We start from the raw sequence: 21,670 nt of genomic DNA on the forward strand, positions 1-21,670 counted from the left end.
GTTTTAGCCCTCCGGTCGTCTCTGGCAAACTTTTTTATATTTTTGAAATGCCACTGCGACAAGAACAAGCCCCAGGCTCCGGGCATCCTAGCAATGCTGCCATTTCAGGTGGCTATAATAGTAATGATTACAGATTTCAATTATGTAGATTTGCACTGTATCATTCTTGGAGGTAATTCCAATATTTTACCCCATTTCTGTAACTGTTAATAATATAGTTTATTCAAAATATTAAAAACCCTTCTCAGTACCACCACCACATGTTCTTGTACAGCCATAAACATTTCTAAATCTGTAACAATAGTATCAAAACAAATTTGTCAATATTAATGGACTTCATTAGATTGTGCATGTGTATCATGACATGGGCAGTGAGTGTATTTTAGAGGAGAGACCACAATTGCTATGATGACCAACATAATTCTACCCTGTAGGCATACCATCAAAGGTTCAAGTCTACATTCTGGAATTACTACTTCAGGAGAGGACTTCTGCTCAAGCAAGGAAGATGAATTTCCCTTTACAACTGAGCGGCAAATCAAAGTGAGGCTTTCCGACTGATACACCTTCAGTTCCTCTGATGGTTATAATCCACCTCAATGTAAACAAAAATTTTAGGATGAAGAGAAGCAAAACCACATGACTCACGCGCATTAATAAGTTAGCAAGCGGGCCAAAAATAGTGTTGTGATACTCTTGAGTGAGGAGGATCTATCTTTAGTGCAGAGTAAAAGGGAAACCAGATGTTGTTCTGATTAATCTTTGTATGAGTGTGGCTAATTTAGGTTTTCCAAAAAGATCATACTTACAAGGACCAGCACTGATGATGTGGACGGACATGTCTTCTACTGGTTGTCTCTACTTCTGTGCACAGATGACAAATGAAAGCAGCAGCAAAAGCGTGCAGGAGGTAGGTCCATCCATTTGTGAGACTCTACTCCAGTATTTCAAGAATCACAATTACTACCCATTGTTTGCTTCTCCATCATAAATACTGTGTCATGCTATTGCTAAAGCAGAGCATTCCCATTTGATTATGAAATTCACTGTTCATAATCATATATAGGGGAGGTATTATTAAACTATGACGATCCATTATCACAAAATCCTGCATCATACATGCTGATGAAATATAATAACTCTCTCTGCAGCGATAGAGCCATCAAAAATGTCAGCTGTAAAGAAATCCAAGCAAATGCGGTGATATTGCTATGTTCCTGCAGCCATGCATCCAAGCATCCTTAATATCCCTCACGTCAAAGAGCAACCGGCATGCACACACAATTTCCCCCACCCACCCCGCCCTGTACGCTTAGCACCTCCCCTGTTAGCCCTCTTCCAAAGACGATTGGTGGATGGATAGGTGAGAGGATGACGGTGATTGGACAGGGGAATGTGGCGGAACCCTTACTATTCTATGCATCAATGCTTTCCAGGAAAAGAGCATGTCGGAGGCGGAGAGGAAGGACAAAGATGATGATGGGTGGGGGGGGTGGGGGTCTAAATGTACTTTACAATAACAACAATAGATTGATATTGTGTTATAACTGAACTGAGATCAATGATGGTGATGGTGATGTATACAACAGTGATGCTGTTGGCAGGGCAGAGGACCACTTCAGATCACTTCGGGGGAAATGTGATTCAGAGCAGATGGATCTTATTAGCACAGAGCATGGTATCTGTGTACATGTATTTATTGAGTGTGTATGTGGGCAGAAGTGTGTGTTTGTTGTGGGTTTGTCTGTCGAAGTGTTTTTGTGTGAATGATGTCGTCTGCCTCAGGGCTGAAAGCTTGGTCATGTGCTTTAGAGAGCCCCTCCCCCTCTTTCTGTTTCACACAACCACAAATGTTACGTAAGGTTTTACGACATCACAACTGTAATCTATCAAATATGTAAAAAGCTTTTTATTTCAGAGGTGGAATAAAATATCCAATAGAAATGAATAGAGCATGGCACTTGGAATGGGAATGATAAGAGATTAGTCCATCAAGTGATCTTTCACAATTTTGATCATTGTGTGGAAATAATTGTTAAATAACGTCTTGAGGAAGCTGAGGCAAAAAATCCAAAGAACTCCAAGAAAACCACTTCCTCTACTGCTTGTGTGTGTGTGTACAGTAGAGTTTTATTATGCCATGCATGTTTGTCTGCCTGGAGTGCACATGTTTAGTATTCAAAGCCCAAATCCAATATGTACCACAGAATGTGGGCACGACAAGAAACACAGCTGAAGTTCACTCCTGAACTGAATTAACTGAACAGTAAACACAGAAGAGGACGGAAGGAGAGAGGAGGTGGGGAAAAACATGTATGATAACGTTCTTGCATGTATTGTAAACCAGATGGTAATGTCAAGCCTACTCATCAGAAAATGGGTTGTTTGATATTGCATTCAGCACCAAAGATTAAGAGACCGCTACACGCCCCAAAACAAACAAGTGTCAACTGGGCCACAAAAAAAACACCCTTTTAAACAATTCACTTTGGGGAGTAGGGGCTAGCCCATTACATATGCATGTGTAGCATCACACCATCAACTGCATAGAAAGTGTCTATTTGTACAAGTATTACAAGTGTATGCCCAAACAGAGAGGTGATATAAACACTATCAAACAGTGACACTTGTAATCCTCAACATACAGTAATTACATTCTTACAGCCAGTTTGAGGCTTCTGTTTCCACTTTGTCTTGCTTCTTCGGTGATCAAAATTCAGCACACCCACACACACGCGCGCACACACACAGATGATGAATGGTGCTAAATGGACCACAGAATCAGCGTAGTACTTGGACTTGCACTTGGATTCCCAAAGCTAAATATGATAATATGATAAATGCAGCAACAGATCCAGAGTCATACTAAGTGAATAGAGGGTTGGCTACTGTTGCAGATTATCTGGGTCTCAGAGCCAAACCATATCTGGGAAAGTGTCAAAATATTTACCCTTAAGCACGCTTAGCCTGTAAATCCATATGTGGGGCAACAGTGTTTTTGGGACAGTTGCAGTCTTCTACAGTGTGTTTGTGTGTCTGTGTATGAATGCGTGTGTGTGTGTGTGTGTGTGTGTGTGTGTGTGTGTGTGTGTGTGTGTCTGTGTGTGAGAGAGAGAGAGAATGTGTGCACGATCTGACATTTCCACCAGGCAACTCTTTGCCATTGTCATTAAAGTAACTTTTGACTAAACTGAAAACTTTGATGAATAAGAGCGGGAGTAGTTCACTCAAATTGCATTTCAAGGCAGACATTCAGCAAACACAATATTAGACATATGCATTGTTTCCCCACACATTCATTTATTTGTGGTGGCCTGCCACAAATACATTCGAACAGCCACAGAGAGATTTGGTGCAAACTGCAACCACATTAAAAAACATAAACAACAACTAAAAGTGACACCTTGTGAACATCCATCCATTTTCTATGCCGCTTATCCTAACTAGGTTTGCGGGGGTATTCTGGAGCCTATCCCAGCTTACTTCGGGCAAGAGGCGGGGTACACCCTGGACTGGTCGTTAGCCAATCGCACGGTACATATAGACAAACAACCATTCACACTCACATTCATACCTATGGACACTTTAGAGTGGCCAATTAACCTACCATGCATGTTTTTGGAATGTGGGAGGAAGCCGGTGGAAACCCACGGGGAGAACATGCAAACTCCACACAGAGATGCAAAAGCAGAGATCTGAACCTCTTGAACAATGTCTAACAATTATGGTATGACACATAAATAGCCAAACTATGTAATCAACTGCAAAAATTGAGGCTTAAAATGAAAACATCCCAACCCCACTGGCCAAAAAGATCTTTAAAAAGCCAAATTACGTTGTTAGCGCTCAAAACATTATGTAACACCTTTAATGATGTGCAGCACCAGCAGGAAACAGACGTTTAACCAAAGGCCTTCCTTAGTGTTGATGCACACAAAAAACAATAACAGCTCAAACAATGGAAGAGAATGTCGTGTTTCTGGTGCGTGACCACAGTGCAAACATAACAGTGAAGTGCCTCTAAATCAGGTTTAATGTATTTTTTGCTATTACTTTCAATAGTGCACGAGGACCTATTGTTGTTAATAACAAGTGTAAGCAAAATGCTCCTCTGTGCTTCGAGACCCCCAGTAGAGCATTCACAAAATCATGAAAAAAAGTGTTTTGAAAAACACGTTGTGCAGACAAGCCTGGCTTGGACTGGAAAACAGGAAGGACTCATTTGAGGTTTTGTCTGATCTTCTAAAGGAAACAAGCAAGCATCCAAACAAGCTAGGCCACAACATGGAGAGAAATTATTATTTTCCCAAAAATATAATGGTACACAAAAACAGCTGTGCAAAGAGAAAGCAAATAGCAAGGGAGCAGGATATATAGAAACTAGTGCCTGGGTAGATGTTTAGTCCAAAAAGACTAAAAAATAGCAACTTGCAATGTTCGGAATAATAAATAAAAAAGCTAATCTAATATCAAATGTAAACAAATTGAAGTACTTTCAAGATCAATTTTCAGGTACAAATACGGTATGTATATAAATATATTTAAAGTGAGTGGATTACCAATACGTGGACTGTAGTAGGTGATATAAAAGACAATGTACAAATGTAAAACTTTTTAAAAAACATTTCAAAAACTTCACATTATCAAGACTCCATGAAACCATATCAATTCCATCCACCTAGCCATCCAGTTTCAATAGCCTTTCCTAGCTGACTTAAAGGAAAGGGATTTTACCCATCATCCACAATGCTGATGTGTGACATGAACACACATCTTTCTGTTTTCTGTGCGTTCTAAAGATATAAATCCACCTCCAAAAAAGACACAATACCGTAAGTATTACACGTTATCATGAATATGCCTGTTACTACATGGCCACAGCATGTTTATAACGATTCAATGTTGTTGGAGGTTTATGGAGGTGTTTTAATAGCAGGCTTTGTAGGCAGAATAGGTGTGTCCCATTATGTGCATTAATTAGTTGCCTCTTTTTTTTTTGTTTAGCTATTTTTACATCTTTAGAACGCACTGAAAAGAGAAAGACGTGTTCATGTCTCACATAAGGGTTGCGGATGATGGGCAAATGTTTAAAAAAAGGGCAGTTTTCCTTTAAGTGATTAGTCCTGGGTGTACAACATCTCTTACACTGTCAAGCACAGAGGTGACATACAGTATATGAGTTTGTCTTAATTTTCCAAAGATGTTTTGTCCCCAGTGTCTCCACTTTAAGGTGTAACAGACAGCTTCAGGCATTTACACGCTAAATCAACACTACAGTATATTCTCCACTGGTCCACTGCAATCGCATTACCTTCAATTCAATGTGAAAAGCTTGTGAATTTCTGTCTGATCCAAATTAAGATACACACATGATCCTCGTTTTTTATTTCGACTGAGAGGGATGAAATTCAAGAGGTTTTGGGCAAAAGGCCTGAGCACGGGATTTGGCTAGTGTGTCCAATCACGTCCTATTAACACCACTCTCAGATCCTGGCAACTGGGAATAATAGGTCAGACTGTCAGTTGAAAAAAAAAAAAAGTCGTCTTGTAAAATGTTTATCTCTGGATGACCCATTTGGAAACATCAGGACAAAACTGTGTAAACCGCATGCCCCTCGCTGGGCTAAACACAGCACAAACTATGTAGTAGTAATGTCCGTAGATAGGCAGTCTGCTGTCTCCCTCTTCACTGCAGCGACTCTCCGGCCACAGTCAACAAGGCACAAAGACACACTTTTTTTCTACATATAAACACTATTTTTATCTAGCACCACTGCAGAAAGAAGGAACATTTCCAAACTCTTATTCATGTCTACTCTAAAAGAGATTAAACTGGATTATCTGTGTCAGAGAACCCAGACGCACACTCATTTAGGACAATCTTTAACCAATCACGAGTTGTTTCTAAAAGACACATCTCACTAGAAATAGTGCAACATGCAACATAAATTATAGCAAGGGGCATTAAAATCAATTAATCAATCACATTGATGGATTGGTTGTTGTAATCACACCTTGAAGCAATCAAGGCATAAGAGATAAGGTGCCACTGGTTCAGTCTCTACTGGTAAGTATGAAGAAGCAAAACACATCATCAGATATGGGAAGGTGAGCTACGTGCACACACACCTCTGCTATGGCAACTCTTCCAGGCAGCTTTATTGAGCTCAATACCACACTGGCATGGAAATAGGAGTTCAAAACTTTCATAGACAAATTCTCTCATCTTATTTATAGTTTTAAATTAACAAATGACATATACACAAGTACTACGTTAAACACAAGTAATGCATTTATAAACACATATACACACGTATTGCTTGAAACATACACATTGCGTGTCCATGTTCTTACTTCTCGTCTCTGATCTATTTCCTTCCCCTTTCTGTCTTGATTGTAATTAGTTATTGTTTATAGGCGCCTTCAACTTTCATTTCAACCATTGCCATGACTTGTGGACACATTGAACTTTATAAACATTGCTTTTGTTTGCCCCTTATCTCACTGTTGGCTTTTCCCAACTTGTGAACGTTTACTCCTGATTTAGTAAGAGTCGTTTTAGCCTTGTTTAATTCTCTACCAGTCAAGGAAACACATCATTCATCAAACTCTGGAGTTTACCTAACCATGGTAATCCCAGTTTACCTCGTAAAGAGTAATTCTGTTTGATGTTAAACCAATAAAGGTGACTGTAATCCTTAATCACTGATGCAAGGGTGTGGAAATTCAGATGAAATTGCCCACAAACTGTGGATATAAACTTCCAGCTCGCTTGCAAAGAAAGTACGACAAACATGAATCCTACCTGAGGTCTGACCAGGTCCGTCTAGTTTTGATTCACATTTTGGAAGTGAGAAATCTAGAAAGAAAAAGAGAAAATCAATTAAAACTTGTGGATTGAAATTAACATGGCAATAAGGGTTGACATCGGTCTCCAGTTGAAATGTTTGATATCACCCATTCCTCATCTAAATAACACAAAGACATCTTTGAACTCATTAAATTAGTAGTGTATGAATATATGCATACAATCCAAGAGATAGCAGATGCAGTTTATCCATTTTCCCTGGGGGATCCTCTCCAGGGAGATCAAATGTTTGAAATATATAATCAGACTTGAGGGGAAGCATGTTTGTTTGATGTTATTCAAAGTTTTTAAAACAACATTGCGCTGCCAAAAGCAGGAACATGAAAGACATAACAATACAGCATGATTACTCATTAACCCCAAACCTAACTATCATTTACGTCCAACACTGAGGACATGTTCTATTTGGACAAACACACATTTTCTATCAAGCTGCAGACTGACAAGCCCTCTTTCTGGGTCACGTCAGCAGGACACTGTCGTAGCACGAGATAGTAGAGAGAGAAAGCAGGGGATGAGGGTCAGCTTAGGCCTCCTCTGCCTCGGCTTCACCCAGCTGCCTCTGTGAAAAGAACAGCATGGCATATGCTGCTGCCTTGCAAGGATTACAGCAATCACCTGTTCACTTCCTGTATGTTTCATTTCATCCAATATGGTGCAAAAACAGCAACTGGTCTGGTGAGAAGATTTGTAGGATATATACGTCTATGAAAGGTGTGTGGGAATTGAAGTGTTATAAAAGACAATGTTCCTCATTCACAGGTTACATGGAGGCTAGCTCTACATGCATGTAATCTATGTCAGTAACTCTGCAAGCCTATACAGGAAGATGCCAGGTTTGATCCCCAACCTATTTTATCTGAAGCTGGGAAGGCCGAGCGGCAGTTTAGCCTCCCTAAGCCAGAGGAGCAGTGGGCTGGCAGTGTTCACGCGACACGGATCAAAGCCTGCTGCTGTCTTCAAAGCAAGAGGGAATGTTGTGTGCACACTTGAGGGGGGAGAGAGAGCGCAGTTTGTGTTGGACAGGCCATGCATGCACAGCTGTTGACAGAAGACAAGTAGTCTCAGGCAGCACACAAGCTTACACATGTAGTGCATGCAGATACACCTCAAGATGAGTTCCAACTCCAAAAAAGCAGTTTGGTTTTGCTTTGAAATAATAACTTGTATTCCTGTTGGAGCAGGGAAAACATGCCAGCATTGCAAAGCAGTGCAGTAAAGTGCATGTATCTGGCATTTGGAATCAAAAGTACAGCTCAGATAGGTCGGACAGAATCTCCAGTAAAAAAGAAAGATGTCAGACTCTTTCAATGCACTATTATCAATGCAGATAATAGATGGTATAAAGGGAATTCATATACAATATGAAAGGTAAACACAACACTTGAAGTCAGAATAAGTTGTCCGGAGTATGTGTACCGTAGGAGTTGAACGAGAATTTCGACTTCTGTGGTTGTTTTGTTGTTACTGAGGGAAAAAGAAGTACTGAACATTTTGCGTTGAGACCTCGATTATTCCTTGGTTTAGGTTGTAAGGAATGAAGGGGCATTCACATGTGAAAATTAAGCATTGTGATACCGTATATTCTGTGACAAAATAGCATCAAAGCAGCGTTCATTTCAATGACGAATAATTTTCGTGGAAACTTTAATGCCTTATCCTTTATACTTTATAGTTTAGTTGACTAAATTTACGTTAATTTTAGTTGATAGAAATGTTGCAAAATTTAGTCGACTAAAACTAAATAAATTTAGATGATGAAAGTATGACTAAAAGTAATATAAATTTTTGTCAAAAAAACCTATGACTAAAACTAATTTATAAACAGATGTCAAAATTAACACTGCAACAAAGAATGCACAGTGGTACCTCTTTTTTTTTATCAATTAGTCCGACGAAAACGGAAATGTACCGAAACCGAGGCAATTTTTCCCATAACAAATAATGTAAACCTGATTAATCCGTTCTAGACATCTAAAAATATTAAACAATACATACAAAAAAATAATTTTAGTTTTAAGTGCAGAAAACAATTATAAAAAAAATTAATTATAAATGACGAATAGATGGAACTTATTGTTGACGCGGACTTTCCGTACATCGAGCCATAACATTGTCAAGCGAGATAGAATTCAATAGTGTTTCTCACCTTTTTATCAAATTGCATGGCGATGGTGAGTTATTTAGCAGTCACACTCAACCTCAACAGACTAATTTGTTATGTGCAATTCTGCACACAAAACGAGACAGTGTACAAAAACAAAGCCAAAATGTGGGCAAACATTTTCAAGAAAAATAAATCATATGAAAACTGGGGTTTGACTGAAAATCGAGTATGGATTGACTGTACACTACTACTTCTACTACTAATACTACTAGGGGTGTCCCGACACAACTTTTTCACTTCCGATACGATAGCGATACTGCAGCCTTGAATATCGGACGATACCAATATTGATCCAATATCAACAATCATACATACTTTTATTATTTATTTTATTAGTTTGCAATTTAGAAAAGGCTTATTACCCAGAGAACAATAGTGTGCAACAGTAGGTATGGGAAAAACTCACCCATTTACTTGTTTATGCATGTGGGGTATAGTTTTATGGGCAATGTATTGGCAGCTAAGCATAATATAACAAGGTTCAAGGTGCTCAGCGAAGCGTTTAAACCCGACATTACCGAGGCTCACTCTTGTCTGTTATAGCTAATGACTTTTTGTTTGAAAACTTTTTTGTTGAAACATGGATATGGAGGGAAATGTAGCATTTCAGACAGGTTCCTGTTCCCCATGTGTTTTAATAAACACATCATTTAGCATCATGTTTTGCTGTGTTTACGTTCAGTGACGGTGTGGCCATCTCTTGTGTGTTTATGTTCTGTCAGCACGTTGCACTATGTCAAAGGAAAACTGCATGACCACATTTGTCTTTCGCTTTTCTGTGTTCCAAAGATATAAAAACAAATAAAAAGAGGCAGTTCATCAATGCATGTAATGGGACACACCTATTCTGCATAGAAAACCTCCACAAACATTTTACAAAGGGTACGTCAGTGGCATCATGCAGCCCCTGCCATGGTGCACTTACAATAAAGTTGGGACAAACGCACAAAACAAACTCAAAAGTACAGATACATTATAATTTTGGCTATTGCTCAGAAAGAAAAAACAGCCAGAAGGCTTCAGTAGTGGGTGGGTGCCAGTCAAGTGGTTAATAAAGCTATGAAAACCTATTTTTGTTTAGTTTGTTTGATAGTTAAGGCAATTCTATTTTTTTAACATGGTAGTATTTTGTCAAAATGATGTGCCAAAATACATGATGATGTGCAGAATAAATATATATGCGTGTGTTATTCATAATACACTATATTTATATTGTGTATATTGTGTTTTTGAAGATATGCTATGCGTACATTTACCTGTAGACCTTTACAGGAGGTGTACTTTGTATACGAAGATAGATTAATTGTATCCCCTCTTTGTTTTTTCCTCATCCATAGGCCTGTCACTATAAGAAATGTTGCTGGAATGATAATGGTCCTACAAATTATTGTCGATAATCATTGTTATTGACAACATTTTTTTAGACCATTTTTTCATTAATTATATGGCAAAATGAGAGTACATCGTATCAAAAGCAATAAACTTTAATTTCTCAAGAGTATTTAACATTGTAATTGGAATGTCACGAGCTTTTAAATAAATTCAAACTTCATAATAAATTAAACAAACAAAAAAAGACAAAAAAACTCACCAAAAATAGAATGGACCTTCTCTTTTCGCAAAAATTGCACTTAAAAAAAAAAATTATAATAACCCAAAACAATAAAAAATAGACCCTGTCTCTGTTAAAAAAAAAAAAAACACTACAAAAAACACACACACACACACGCACACACACACACACACATGCAGTTATGTAGCGTATTGTTAAACTAATGTAGGGCGTCATATTTGAGCTGGGGCACATATTGGTGGAATAAAATGCAATGTTTCTGATGTCCTTCAACCAGTGGCAGAGACAGAATTTTTTTAATGGGGTGGCCAAGGTGAGACCGTTAAGTTGATACCTGAAATGTCTAGGTGGTCAGTGGGGTGGCCGGAGAGTGACACCCCTGTCCACCACGTAGCTCTGCCACTGCCTTCAACACGTCTTCTTTCACTCGGCCACACAGTTCAGGAATTGCTGTTTGTGACATGTACGTTCTCCCGGGCAATTTGTACTGTCAGTCAAACATTTCCCCGAAATGTTGGCTTTTCAACCGTGTTGAAAGGTTGTACTTCTTTTGCATTGTAGCGAGCGGCAAAATTATTGTGTTTTTTTTTTTTGATTAATCGATTTATCGATTATCGTAACAGGCCTACTCATCCAATTTCCAATACTTAGACATCAATTTGTTATTTATTTATTTATTTTAACAAAAACTGAACTGACTAAAGCGTTTTCAGTTTATATCGACTAAAACTGGACTAAAACTATCACATATAGAACTGACTAAAATGTGACTAAAACGAGAAGCATTTTCTTCCAAAAGACTACGACTAAAAATAAAATGGCTGCCGAAAAAAAAAAAACACCGGGCAGAACGCTATCGTTTCATTTCTAGAGCGGAGAGTCCAGGTTTCAGTCTGCATTTAATCCAGACTTGGTTCTCGCTCAGCACACCTCTCTATCATTTATCGGAATCAGTTGAGTATTTTTTATGTAATCCTGAGAGAAAACAAGCAAACAAATGATTAAACAATAAACAACAATCAACACAAGACCTCTCGCCCTCAAGTTTTGCACTTGGTGAAGGCAATAATATAAGACTGCCTCCACATTGTTTCATATTTTATTGTAATTGCCTCCCGTGTTTAATTTCATTCACTGCAACATTTCAGATTGGCTTTTACTGCCAATGGCATTTGATTGTATGCAGCTTTCAAAATATTGCAAAACTAAATGATTGAATGCATATCCAGTACATAGCAGAGGCAAGGGATGAGGTAATGATGGCAGGCTGTGTGGGAGATGACTGGAAGAGGTGATGAAAGGAATGAAAAACAGGATAGCAGCGGTGGGAGTCCGCAGTTAACCGATCGAGGGTCCTCTCTTTTCAGATGGGGGATTTGCTGGAGACACACAGATGAGCCTGCAGCCTATTCTTATGACCTCCTCCCAATCGTCCTAGCACCCATCCCTCGCTCACACATCATTCCTCCATCCCCCTCGTCCTTACTTCGAGAGCCCAAGGCGACGTGGGTGGGATGTAGTGATTTATACCTCTGTGCTTGTGCGTTCACTATGTGAGTGAGGTAATGAGGCTATCCTGATACGCTTAGCTTCTTATAATGAATACAAATGCATTGTCTACCGATTGGCATTCTTTAATATTAACATATGGACGCCAGAAAATCTTCATGTACAGCAGTGTTTCTCAAATAGTGGGGCGGGCGCAGTGAAGTGTCGGGGGGGTGTGAGAGGCAGAGAGGGCTTTCAAAATTAGTGCAGACCTGCCAACTTGTATGAATTTGTCGTACTCAGCATGCAGCATGTTTGACTCTTGAATACACTTATGTGCTTTTCCATTTCGTTGCATGTCGCTGGTTTCAGTTTCGAGATAAATAAACAGATATTATCTGTTTCGCAATGGTATTTCTAATCGGGGGGGGCGCGGAAACATTCCATCCCCCAGTGGGGACATGATAGAAAATAATTGAAAACCACTGATGTACAGTAACATTTTAAATTCCATAACTGAAAATCTCCAAGAGTTCAACATTTCTGAGGAATTGTTTTCTGGATCATTATATATTGGTGCAAAAAAATTGGCTTCGAATCTATAGACATTATGTGGGAACATCATGTGTTTATTCGATCATCGAAAAGCATTCCGTCTAAAGCATTACAAATCAATAAGTGTAAAATGCATAAAGCATTCACACACATGAACACACAAGTATATTTGCAATTCATCGCACAGTAAAACAATGAGGCTTGGGTGTCTTCATATGACCTCTTACGTGACGTTTTCAACTATCAATAATTCGCTGAGATGGAGGAGGGTAACACAAAGTGTATTACCACTGAAAAAGCTTGAATCTCTGTTGATATCGATCAGCGTGGCCTGACACGTGTCTATGATAAACACAGTGGCAAACATCTGGTTGCAAACTGTAGGAGGTTTCCTAAACTAACTGCTTCTTCTGACTAACATCCAGGACACTTGCCAAACAGTTTTGCTTAATGCTGGTAGCTGCTGTTTACCATTTAATGACCAATTAATGTAATGACTCCGTTGAATTAAGTCATTCTAACTAATGATATGCTTCAGCCTCAGCGGCAGATATGAATGATTCAATCCAGAAGTACAGACCTGATCAAAATCTTAAGACCAGTTGAAAAATTGCTAGAATTTGCATTTTACACATTTGGATCTTAATGAGGTTATAAGTAGAAAAGAGAAAGCTTCTTAGCTTTAGCCAGGAGGAGGGCATGACAGTGCGAATGCCTGACAGAAAATGCAAATTTTGAGCAGATTTAGGCTTTCATAGCCTGTGGTCTTAAACTTTTGATCAGCTGATAAACAGCGTATTTCAGGGGGGTTTTTTTGTTTAAATTACAAGTTCCAAATGTTTTTTGTCTCACTCTCCATTCTTGCTTTTGAATATTCAAATGTGCAAAACGCACATTCTAGAAATGTTTCAACTGGTCTTAAGATTTTGATCAGGAGTTCATTAAGTAATTTGTCATTTTGTTATTTCTTATTTACTTTGGTATGATGTATGATGTAAATCATACAAGGTTACACAACGGACATAAATAATTTCTGAAATAACAAAATGGTATAATTGGATTTGCTCCAGGGCTTCCTCTACAATCTGATTTATATTTAAAACACTTTTCTAAATAAGGGCTGGGTGTGGAAATCATTGTTGACCAATCAGGTCTTGAAGCAACTATTTGGCTGCAACCATCAGAGGCCTAAATTAGCTTGCAGTGTACAGGACAACATGACATCAGTTTTAGAAAGTTGAGGTAGATGTTGAAAGACTTTCGCTATTCCACAACACTTCTGGCAAGACCCCGCAAAAAATAGAGATGGGATTTTTGCCCAATGTGGCAGTGACATGGAAAAAGGAGCTCAGAACATTCAGTCAGAAACCCGTTTAATTGAAAAAAATATTTTAAAATAACAATGAATCGATCATAATTGGGCAAGGGAAGTTAGTGTGGCTAATCTGTGCGACACATCGACATTATGTTTTTTTTTTAGCACTTGTTTTAGTGACAATCAAATGCAGATTTGCAAGCCTCAACCAGTGAACTAGTGCACTGTTGGAAATCTCAAATTCCAACTAACTTCTCCACCAGACTGTCAGAGCTCTTTTATGTTTGTCCTGGTAAGTAATTCAGAAATGGCTAGACAAGACATCGTGGCGAATACCCAAAAAAAGGATGTTAAAGATAAAAATAAAGACTTCCTCAAAACCTCTTTCTTCTTGGGCTATGATAAAGCCAACTGTACACACAGGTTTCTACAACGTATCCATGCTTTTGGTTTTTAACTCTGACCAACTGGCAATTAGACTACCCCTTGATATAACCAAAGGAGTTCAGTCTCATGAAAAGCCGAGAAGCTTGCTTTGCACAAGGCGTGGTCCGCTCAAACTTCAACTCTGTAATTTGATGAGTGACTGCTTGTTTGTCCCTTCAAATATACTAACGTTTTTTATGTTTAGTGTGTATATATATATATGAAACCGTCTTTCCCGCCATATGCACTGTGCTCAAATATGCCAGGGAATAAAAAGCATCATTTGGACATTGCCCCTTTATTCTCCACATAAAATGAAAAATAACCCTGAATAAATTGAGTGAAAGCACAGGCAAACCTTACGCTCCAATGTATAAATTATTCCCTTGATGTGGAAAAATCTATTATTCAACACTGCAGACTGGCACACATTTGAAAGCCTGTCTGCAATATTGTGCATTAAGGACAAAAACTGAGCTAGTCTCACAGACAAAACTGAGTCCCAGTAAATGCTGATGTCCACTGTGCTATGGCCAGTTCAGAAAGGCACGAATGGGGGCTACATGTAGCTTAAGATGTACTGACACTAGTTTGGTCTTACTGCACTATGCATCCAGTAGCTTCTCCGCCAATTCAATTTCACAATGCAGTTTTGTACAATAATGCTACTGCACACACCCAGTAAGTTCATTAGATGTCACTCATGAGACCATAAAAAAAAAATTGATTGTGAAAATGGGCGTCATAAGGAAGTTATTTTTAGTATTACCTTGAGACTCACTCCAGTGGGTTTAAACACATTTGATGGAGGTCATTTTAAAGATCTAATTAACGAAAACGGTTGTTTTAAATTGACAGTGAGCTAATGATGGTGAACTTGAAATAGAAAGCTATCTTGGCAGTGTACTTTCAAATGTTGACTTCCTTTGGTTAGGACTAACAACGGGCATTCTGTCTGTTTGTTGAAAATACCCTAACAGACAGCAGCAGTGAGTAGTTCCAAGGGCTGCTAGTGTTGATCTGTTCAGGTATAGTACATTAAGACACCTCAAGTTGGAAAACAAAGAAGCTGAAAGTCATCATGCTCTTTCGGACATCTCAACTCTATTGGTGCTGTTTGTCTTGCAGATGAAAAATTCGGTTCTTAAGCCAGCCAGTCTTTCATTGAGGTCTGTGTGTTTAGCGGCTGCGAATAGCTACATTGTTACCTTCACTGACTAGCAAAGTGCCACCAGGTCCCAAGAAAAACACAAGCAAGACAAATCAGAGCCTTGGGAATACATTGCTTGCAATCAACTAGGCTGAGCAGCTGTGTGTCGAGATTTCTGCATGCAACAAGCTGGCAGCTGCCTGCTGGAGAGACTATGTAAAGTGGGAATGACTATACTACTGCACAGGCATTGAATAAAACCCCTGTTTCTGGGTAAAATAATCATTTTATTTTCAAATTAGCAATTCAATTAAAAAGCATAAAATAGTTACTTTAATACGTTTTTTATATATACCGTTGGGGACAGCAGGAAAGAATAGTGGTTGGCAGTTCAGTCTGCCTCATCTGGGATGGCTCTGTGTGGAGTCTGCTTGCATAGGTTTACTCTCAGTACTCTGGCATCCTCCCACAGTCCAAAATCGTGCATGGTAGGTTAACTGGAGAGTCAAAATTACCCAAAGGTTTGATTTTTAGCGTGAATGGTAGGCTGTCTCTCTCCACCCTGTGATTGACTGGTGATCAGTCCAGGGTGTATCCAGCCTCTCACTCAGCCAGCTGGGATTGGATTCAGCTTATCCATTGACCCTAATGAGGACAATCAGGACAGAAAATGGATGGACATGCCATTGGTAGTGTAGTGGTTGACATAGCAGTCATGGGATCAATTCCCACTCAATGTATTCTTAAAACCAGCCTGTGTCTGACTAAAGATGAGCCCAGAGTATGTAGCCTTCCTTTTGCCGTAAATCAGCTGAGATTGATGGATGTCTTTCGATGAGTCAAGATGGCGCGCATTAAGATCAGTTCAAAGGACCAATGATTTTAGGTAGGGTTAAGTTGTTAAATACATGGCAGTTCGTTAAGCATAAAAACACAGCATTTACCCAAATCAACTAAATAAAGGTTTCACTGTAAGCCATATGCAAGACCCAAATCCAGCTTTAAAGTCCGTGGGATGACCCAAAGAGTTCTATGCACATGAGGTGCCCCCACTATCTGCTAGATTTGAAGCACTTTCGCAAAAGGAGTGGGCAAATATTGCAAAGTCAGGATGTGTCATGCTGACAGACTCCTACTCAAACAGATCGGAGTTGGAGCAAAACGTGCTTTTGAAATGTATAACATAATCAGTGGTAACACTTTTGATGATTTCCAATGTTATTTTTTATATTATATTATACATGTGCATAAATGTAAGAATATTATGACATTTTAAATGTCTGTACTCGATATTAAAACTAAATACAGTATAGAAGCATTATTAAACAATGGCACAGGTGATTCTCCAAACAAAGGTGAATAACGGTCGTACATGCAATGCATTGTTAGTAGAACTAGAGAGGACTTGGCGCTATGATAGATCAGGATACCGATTGAGAAGATCAATACTATGTATGCATAGATGAATAAGGAGAACATTGCTTCAACGTATTAGGTTACAGAACAGAGTAATGGTCAAATTAAAAGCACATTAAAGGCTATGACTGAACAAATGCAAGTTTAATTTGTTGCATTCCCTCATGTCCATCTCCATAGAACAACAGAGTGGCAAGAATAGGAACAACCACTGTGGATTTCAACTGCCGATTACAGTCTTCCCTTTTAAGTTAGTGCCATTCTCCCTTCAAACAAAAATCTGTTTTTCAATATATTCTATGCATAATAGTCTCTTATTAAAGTTTCCTGGGGCCATAACCTATTTCCCTCTCCATCATGAATACTGTATGAGCTGTGCTTGGTGCTATACAAACATCCAAATGGGCCCTCTTTCTTGCCTTATACAACACAAGTTAAAGAAAACACATGAATACAGGCAACTGTGAGAGCATCAAAATCAATTCTGACAACACTACGAACACTCTGTCTGAACACTCAATATTAATTTCTCATGTACAGTATGTTAGAGCACATTTGGTAGACTTGTGTGAATGTTGTGCGTTGTGCATGTGTGGCAATGCACAACACACAGAAGACCAAAGGCAACAGGTGTCTGGGAGAAAAACAGCTGAGTGAGAGATGGGGAGACAGCTGCTTCTTTTGGAGTGGATCAGTGGCGGTCCCTCTCTAACTGGGGCTGCAACACTCCTACCCCCACCCCCACAATGTACTTTAGCATGAAAATGTACCTTTTTACAAAAACAAACTGAGATGTGTATGTTTAGATAACGGTCTGAAACCCATCTATACAATGCCAGCACACACTACAGCCACTCCACTCTATTAGGCACACATGTACAATCTAAAAAGCTATCCATCCATCAACTACACAGGATGCATACTACAAATTTTGAGGTGTGTTTTATTTGGCACATGCTCAAAATGTGTTGATCCAATCTAAATCTAAACAGCCATCTTTTTTATTTCGATGATGGATGCCCAGTTCGATAAACTGCATCACACGAGGAAGTGTTGTTACTTGATTTAGGTACAAGAAAGGGTCACACTGTATGATAATCACGTCTCAGCATGACGCAGGTTAGTGCAATGTATGGCAAAAAATGTGAATTTCGATTTTCCTGCTTAGAATTGAGATGGGGCCGCATGGCGGCCAAGTGGTTAGCATGTTGGCCACACAGTCAGGAGAATCTCCGTTGGGATCTCAGTGTGGAGTTTGCATGTTCTCCCCATGCCTGGGTTTTCTCCGGGTGCGCCAGTTTCCTCCCACATTCCAAAGACATGCACGTTAGGTTAATTGGTGACTCCAAATTGTCCGCCAGTATGAATGTGAGCGTGAATGGTTGTTTGTCTATATGTGCCCTGCGATTGGCTGGCGATCAGTCCCAGAATGGCACTAACTTAAAAGGGAAGACTGTACCCCGCCTCTCGCCTGAAGTCCGCTGGGATGGGCTCCAGCATGCCCCCGTGACCCTTGTTAGGATAAGTGGCATAGAAAATAGAAGGATGGAAATGGAGATGGCAATTTTCTTGGACTATTTTTTTCCACACATGTGCACACACACACACACACACACACACACACACACACACACACATACAGGGCCATGGGCTTATGTTTCAAAGAAGTCACAGTTTCTTCTTCTTATCATTATTACTAGACTCTTCATTGTCTTCTTCTTCTGATGGTCTCGCCGCTGTTCTTCATGGGAGGTCCCGGAAGAACAGCTGATGGGGGACTTTCTTAATAGAAATGAATAGAAACACTGAAAATAATCTATCAAAAAGGCCAAAACTCTGCATGCTCACTCACTCAACAGGACACTCATGCACGTAATAAAGACAAGTCAAAAGAAAAGTCAATTAATAAATGCGATCGCTCCTCCCGTAAACTGATTAATGATAGATGGTACCGGTGAGGATGGTGAGGTGAGGTGTCAACCGTCAGCGGGTTGAAACAGGGCAGGGAAGCCAACTTGCCCTGGCAAGGCTCGCTGAGGGACCTTGTTCATCATTGAAAATGTAGTTCACATGTTAGTGAATCAAGATTTTTAGATTTTTTTTTTTGTGCAGCGCTTGCGCAAACATATAAAACATCACTCTCACACTGTAAATCAAAACTGGGCATTACTATCTTTGTAAATACAGTTTGTTGGATGCAGCTGCTTCCTTGTCAATAGATTGGGCAGGTTTACCCACTGTAGCGTGTATTGTGGCCCTGCAGCTACAAGTCAGATGATTATAGCTGTCACAAGTACCATCACAACAACAGTGGTGTGGATGATGTCACGCGCCAGGGTAGGCCCTATAAAACGTGTTTACGTTTTGGATGCATTGTTACAGAGGGCTGGCCTATGCTTATTTGTTAGGATGATAATGATGCCATCATTTGAAAGGCCCATTGACGCATTACTTATGTATATATTATCGTTCTTTTGGGTGAAATAAAGAAACATTCTGTCCTCATACAAAGCCTTGGTGATGAATTGATGACCATGGGCGTCCTGTTAGGATATATAACATGCTCGTGCTGCAGTTATCCACACCTGAGTCTACCTCAAAAAGGGCCACAAAGCTCTTGATCACGCACATTTGATTTATCATTAATGGTGCTGTTCATGTCCGAACCCCAGCTTGACAAGCTGGTGGACTAAAATGTGGCCAAAAGGCACACGTTCCCCGTTATTCGTAATAATTCATCGTGTGGCCAATATCCCCGGTGAACACGCCGATTGTCGTCTCATTACTCCCCCTGCTTGAAAGCCCAGACTCGCCCCTTCTTGACTTACCGGATTTGAAAAACGCCGCTACGTCTGCGGCGTCCTTTGCAGCCTCATCCAGCCCTTCTCCTGCACTCATGACTGCGTTCTCCTGTGCGCAAATAGCGCCCCAAAATCCACAAACCGGAGCGATTTGATGTAGGCTCTTATCACACTGCCAAAGCGGAGCCTTTCACCGGAATAGATCCGACCGTAAAATCGGCGCTCCCCTCACTAAGCCAAAGACCTCCTCCTCCATTTTGACTGAGAAGGGAGAAATCCTCACGACCGAGCGGCGGCGCTCCCGAGTTGAAGGGAGGAAGAAGAGAAGGTGGATTTAAAAAAACATAAGGGAGGAGGATTGGAAACGATTGGGGGTGGGATATCCTGGGATTCCGTTTCAGCAGGAGGGGGGGTTGGTGCATCACACACTCTTGATTATGCCCCCACCCTCCCACGTCACTGCGGTGCTGATGCGGGCCGTGAGGGAGTGTCATTCTTCTGCCTTTTCATATGAGCTCATTGATGCCGCTATTGCCTACGTGGGCGTGTCTGGTTTTCCAGTCCTTATCGCTCATGGAACAGCAGCGTGTTGCAGTAAGTTTGAGCTTTTCGGAGTCCGAACGTTTATATGCTCGTAAATGCTTTAGTGGTGGGGAGGTTTGTCTTCTCATCGGCTTTGAGGAAGATGATGCCACAGTATGAGGTCATTTGGCCCACAAATCTAACCCAGTTCTCTTCCTGACAACTCTTCCTCGGACCTTCTGCGTGTGTTAAAGTGCGCTGCTGCCACCTAGAGGTAGTCCTTTGTAGTTGCTTTTTGCAGGTGCAGCATTACTGCAACCATCATAGCAGTAAATACGTTTGTTATTCAAATGATACACTTCTTCTGCATATGAAGCCTACACTTCCTACATCTGTTCATTTAAAATGTGTATTATTTAAATTGGAAATACATTTAAATACATTTAAATTGGAATAGAGTTATCGCGGAGGTTACCCGAGACCCCCAGCGAATGTTGAAAATTCCTGAGGAATTGAGATGCCTATAAAAATGTCTATTTTTATGTATGGCTCCCCCTCCCACCCTTCCTGCAAGCTTGATGTTGATGTTCTCCTATTTGGGATCAACATTTGCAATAAAAGTCACTTGTAATTTATTAGATTAGATTCAGCTCCAGAACCCTCCCTCATCTCTCACACGCGTATGAAATGCGTTTGGAAGTATAAAATGTAAAGATACCACTAATGAATGAGAATTGAAAGATTATCGATGATTACATGGAATCAGGGTCACAGTGAAGAAGTTATATATAAGTTTCACTTTTGTGTCTCACAGCATCTATGGTGCTTTCCAAAAGACATAAACATGTAAAAATTGTGGGGAGTTTTTTTAACAGTGGTACATGTATGCTGTACAAAGTGTACATTTTACCTCTATGAGTACATATTTATACATTAATACCGTCTTAGGGAGAATGAGATGTTTTCTGAAACAAAAAAACACAGCCTATTTTCAGAACGAAAATTTATGAATTGTTTTAAACCAAAAATCCACAAATTTGTGAGGCCGTGACTGCTGAATTGTGAATATGTGGGCATCCACTGTATTGAACTTTTTGACAATTTTTTAAAAATGTTATGAGATACTGAATTACTTGCTGCACAGTGGCTGAGTGGTTAGCATGTTGGCCACACAGTCAGGAGATTGGGAAGACCTGGGTTCGAATCTCCGCTTGAGCATCTCTGTGTGGAGTTTGCATGTTCTCGCCGTGTGTGTAGGGGTTTTCTCCGGGTACTCCGGTTTCCTGTGAAAGTGAGTGTGAACGGTTGTTTGTCTGACCTGCGATTGGCTGGCAACCAGTCCAGGGTGTACCCCGCCTGTCACCTGAAGTCAGCTGGGATAGGCTCCAG

General features: G+C 40.0%; 1 protein-coding gene across 4 annotated transcripts in view; it reads right to left on the reverse strand.

Moving 5' to 3' along the window:
• Positions 1-20,317, reverse strand: part of triob (trio Rho guanine nucleotide exchange factor b) — a 118,219-nt gene extending 97,902 nt beyond the window's left edge. For 2 of the 4 annotated variants that reach the window (XR_008572041.1, XM_054781947.1), the window contains exons 1-2: positions 19,787-20,317; positions 6,806-6,859 (exon numbers count right to left, since the gene is read on the reverse strand). Coding sequence is in view for 3 of the 4 variants with exons in the window: in XM_054781947.1 (XP_054637922.1) it covers positions 6,806-6,859; positions 19,787-19,856 (124 nt within the window). In the remaining variant the exon portion in view is untranslated. The remainder of the gene's footprint in view (positions 1-6,805; positions 6,860-19,786) is intronic. The other 2 variants (XM_054781945.1, XM_054781946.1) reach the window with 2 other exon arrangements.
• Between the last annotated feature and the right edge of the window lie 1,353 nt (positions 20,318-21,670).

This window comes from Dunckerocampus dactyliophorus, chromosome 7 (genome assembly GCF_027744805.1).
Source record: "Dunckerocampus dactyliophorus isolate RoL2022-P2 chromosome 7, RoL_Ddac_1.1, whole genome shotgun sequence".
Classification (NCBI taxonomy): domain Eukaryota; kingdom Metazoa; phylum Chordata; class Actinopteri; order Syngnathiformes; family Syngnathidae; genus Dunckerocampus; species Dunckerocampus dactyliophorus.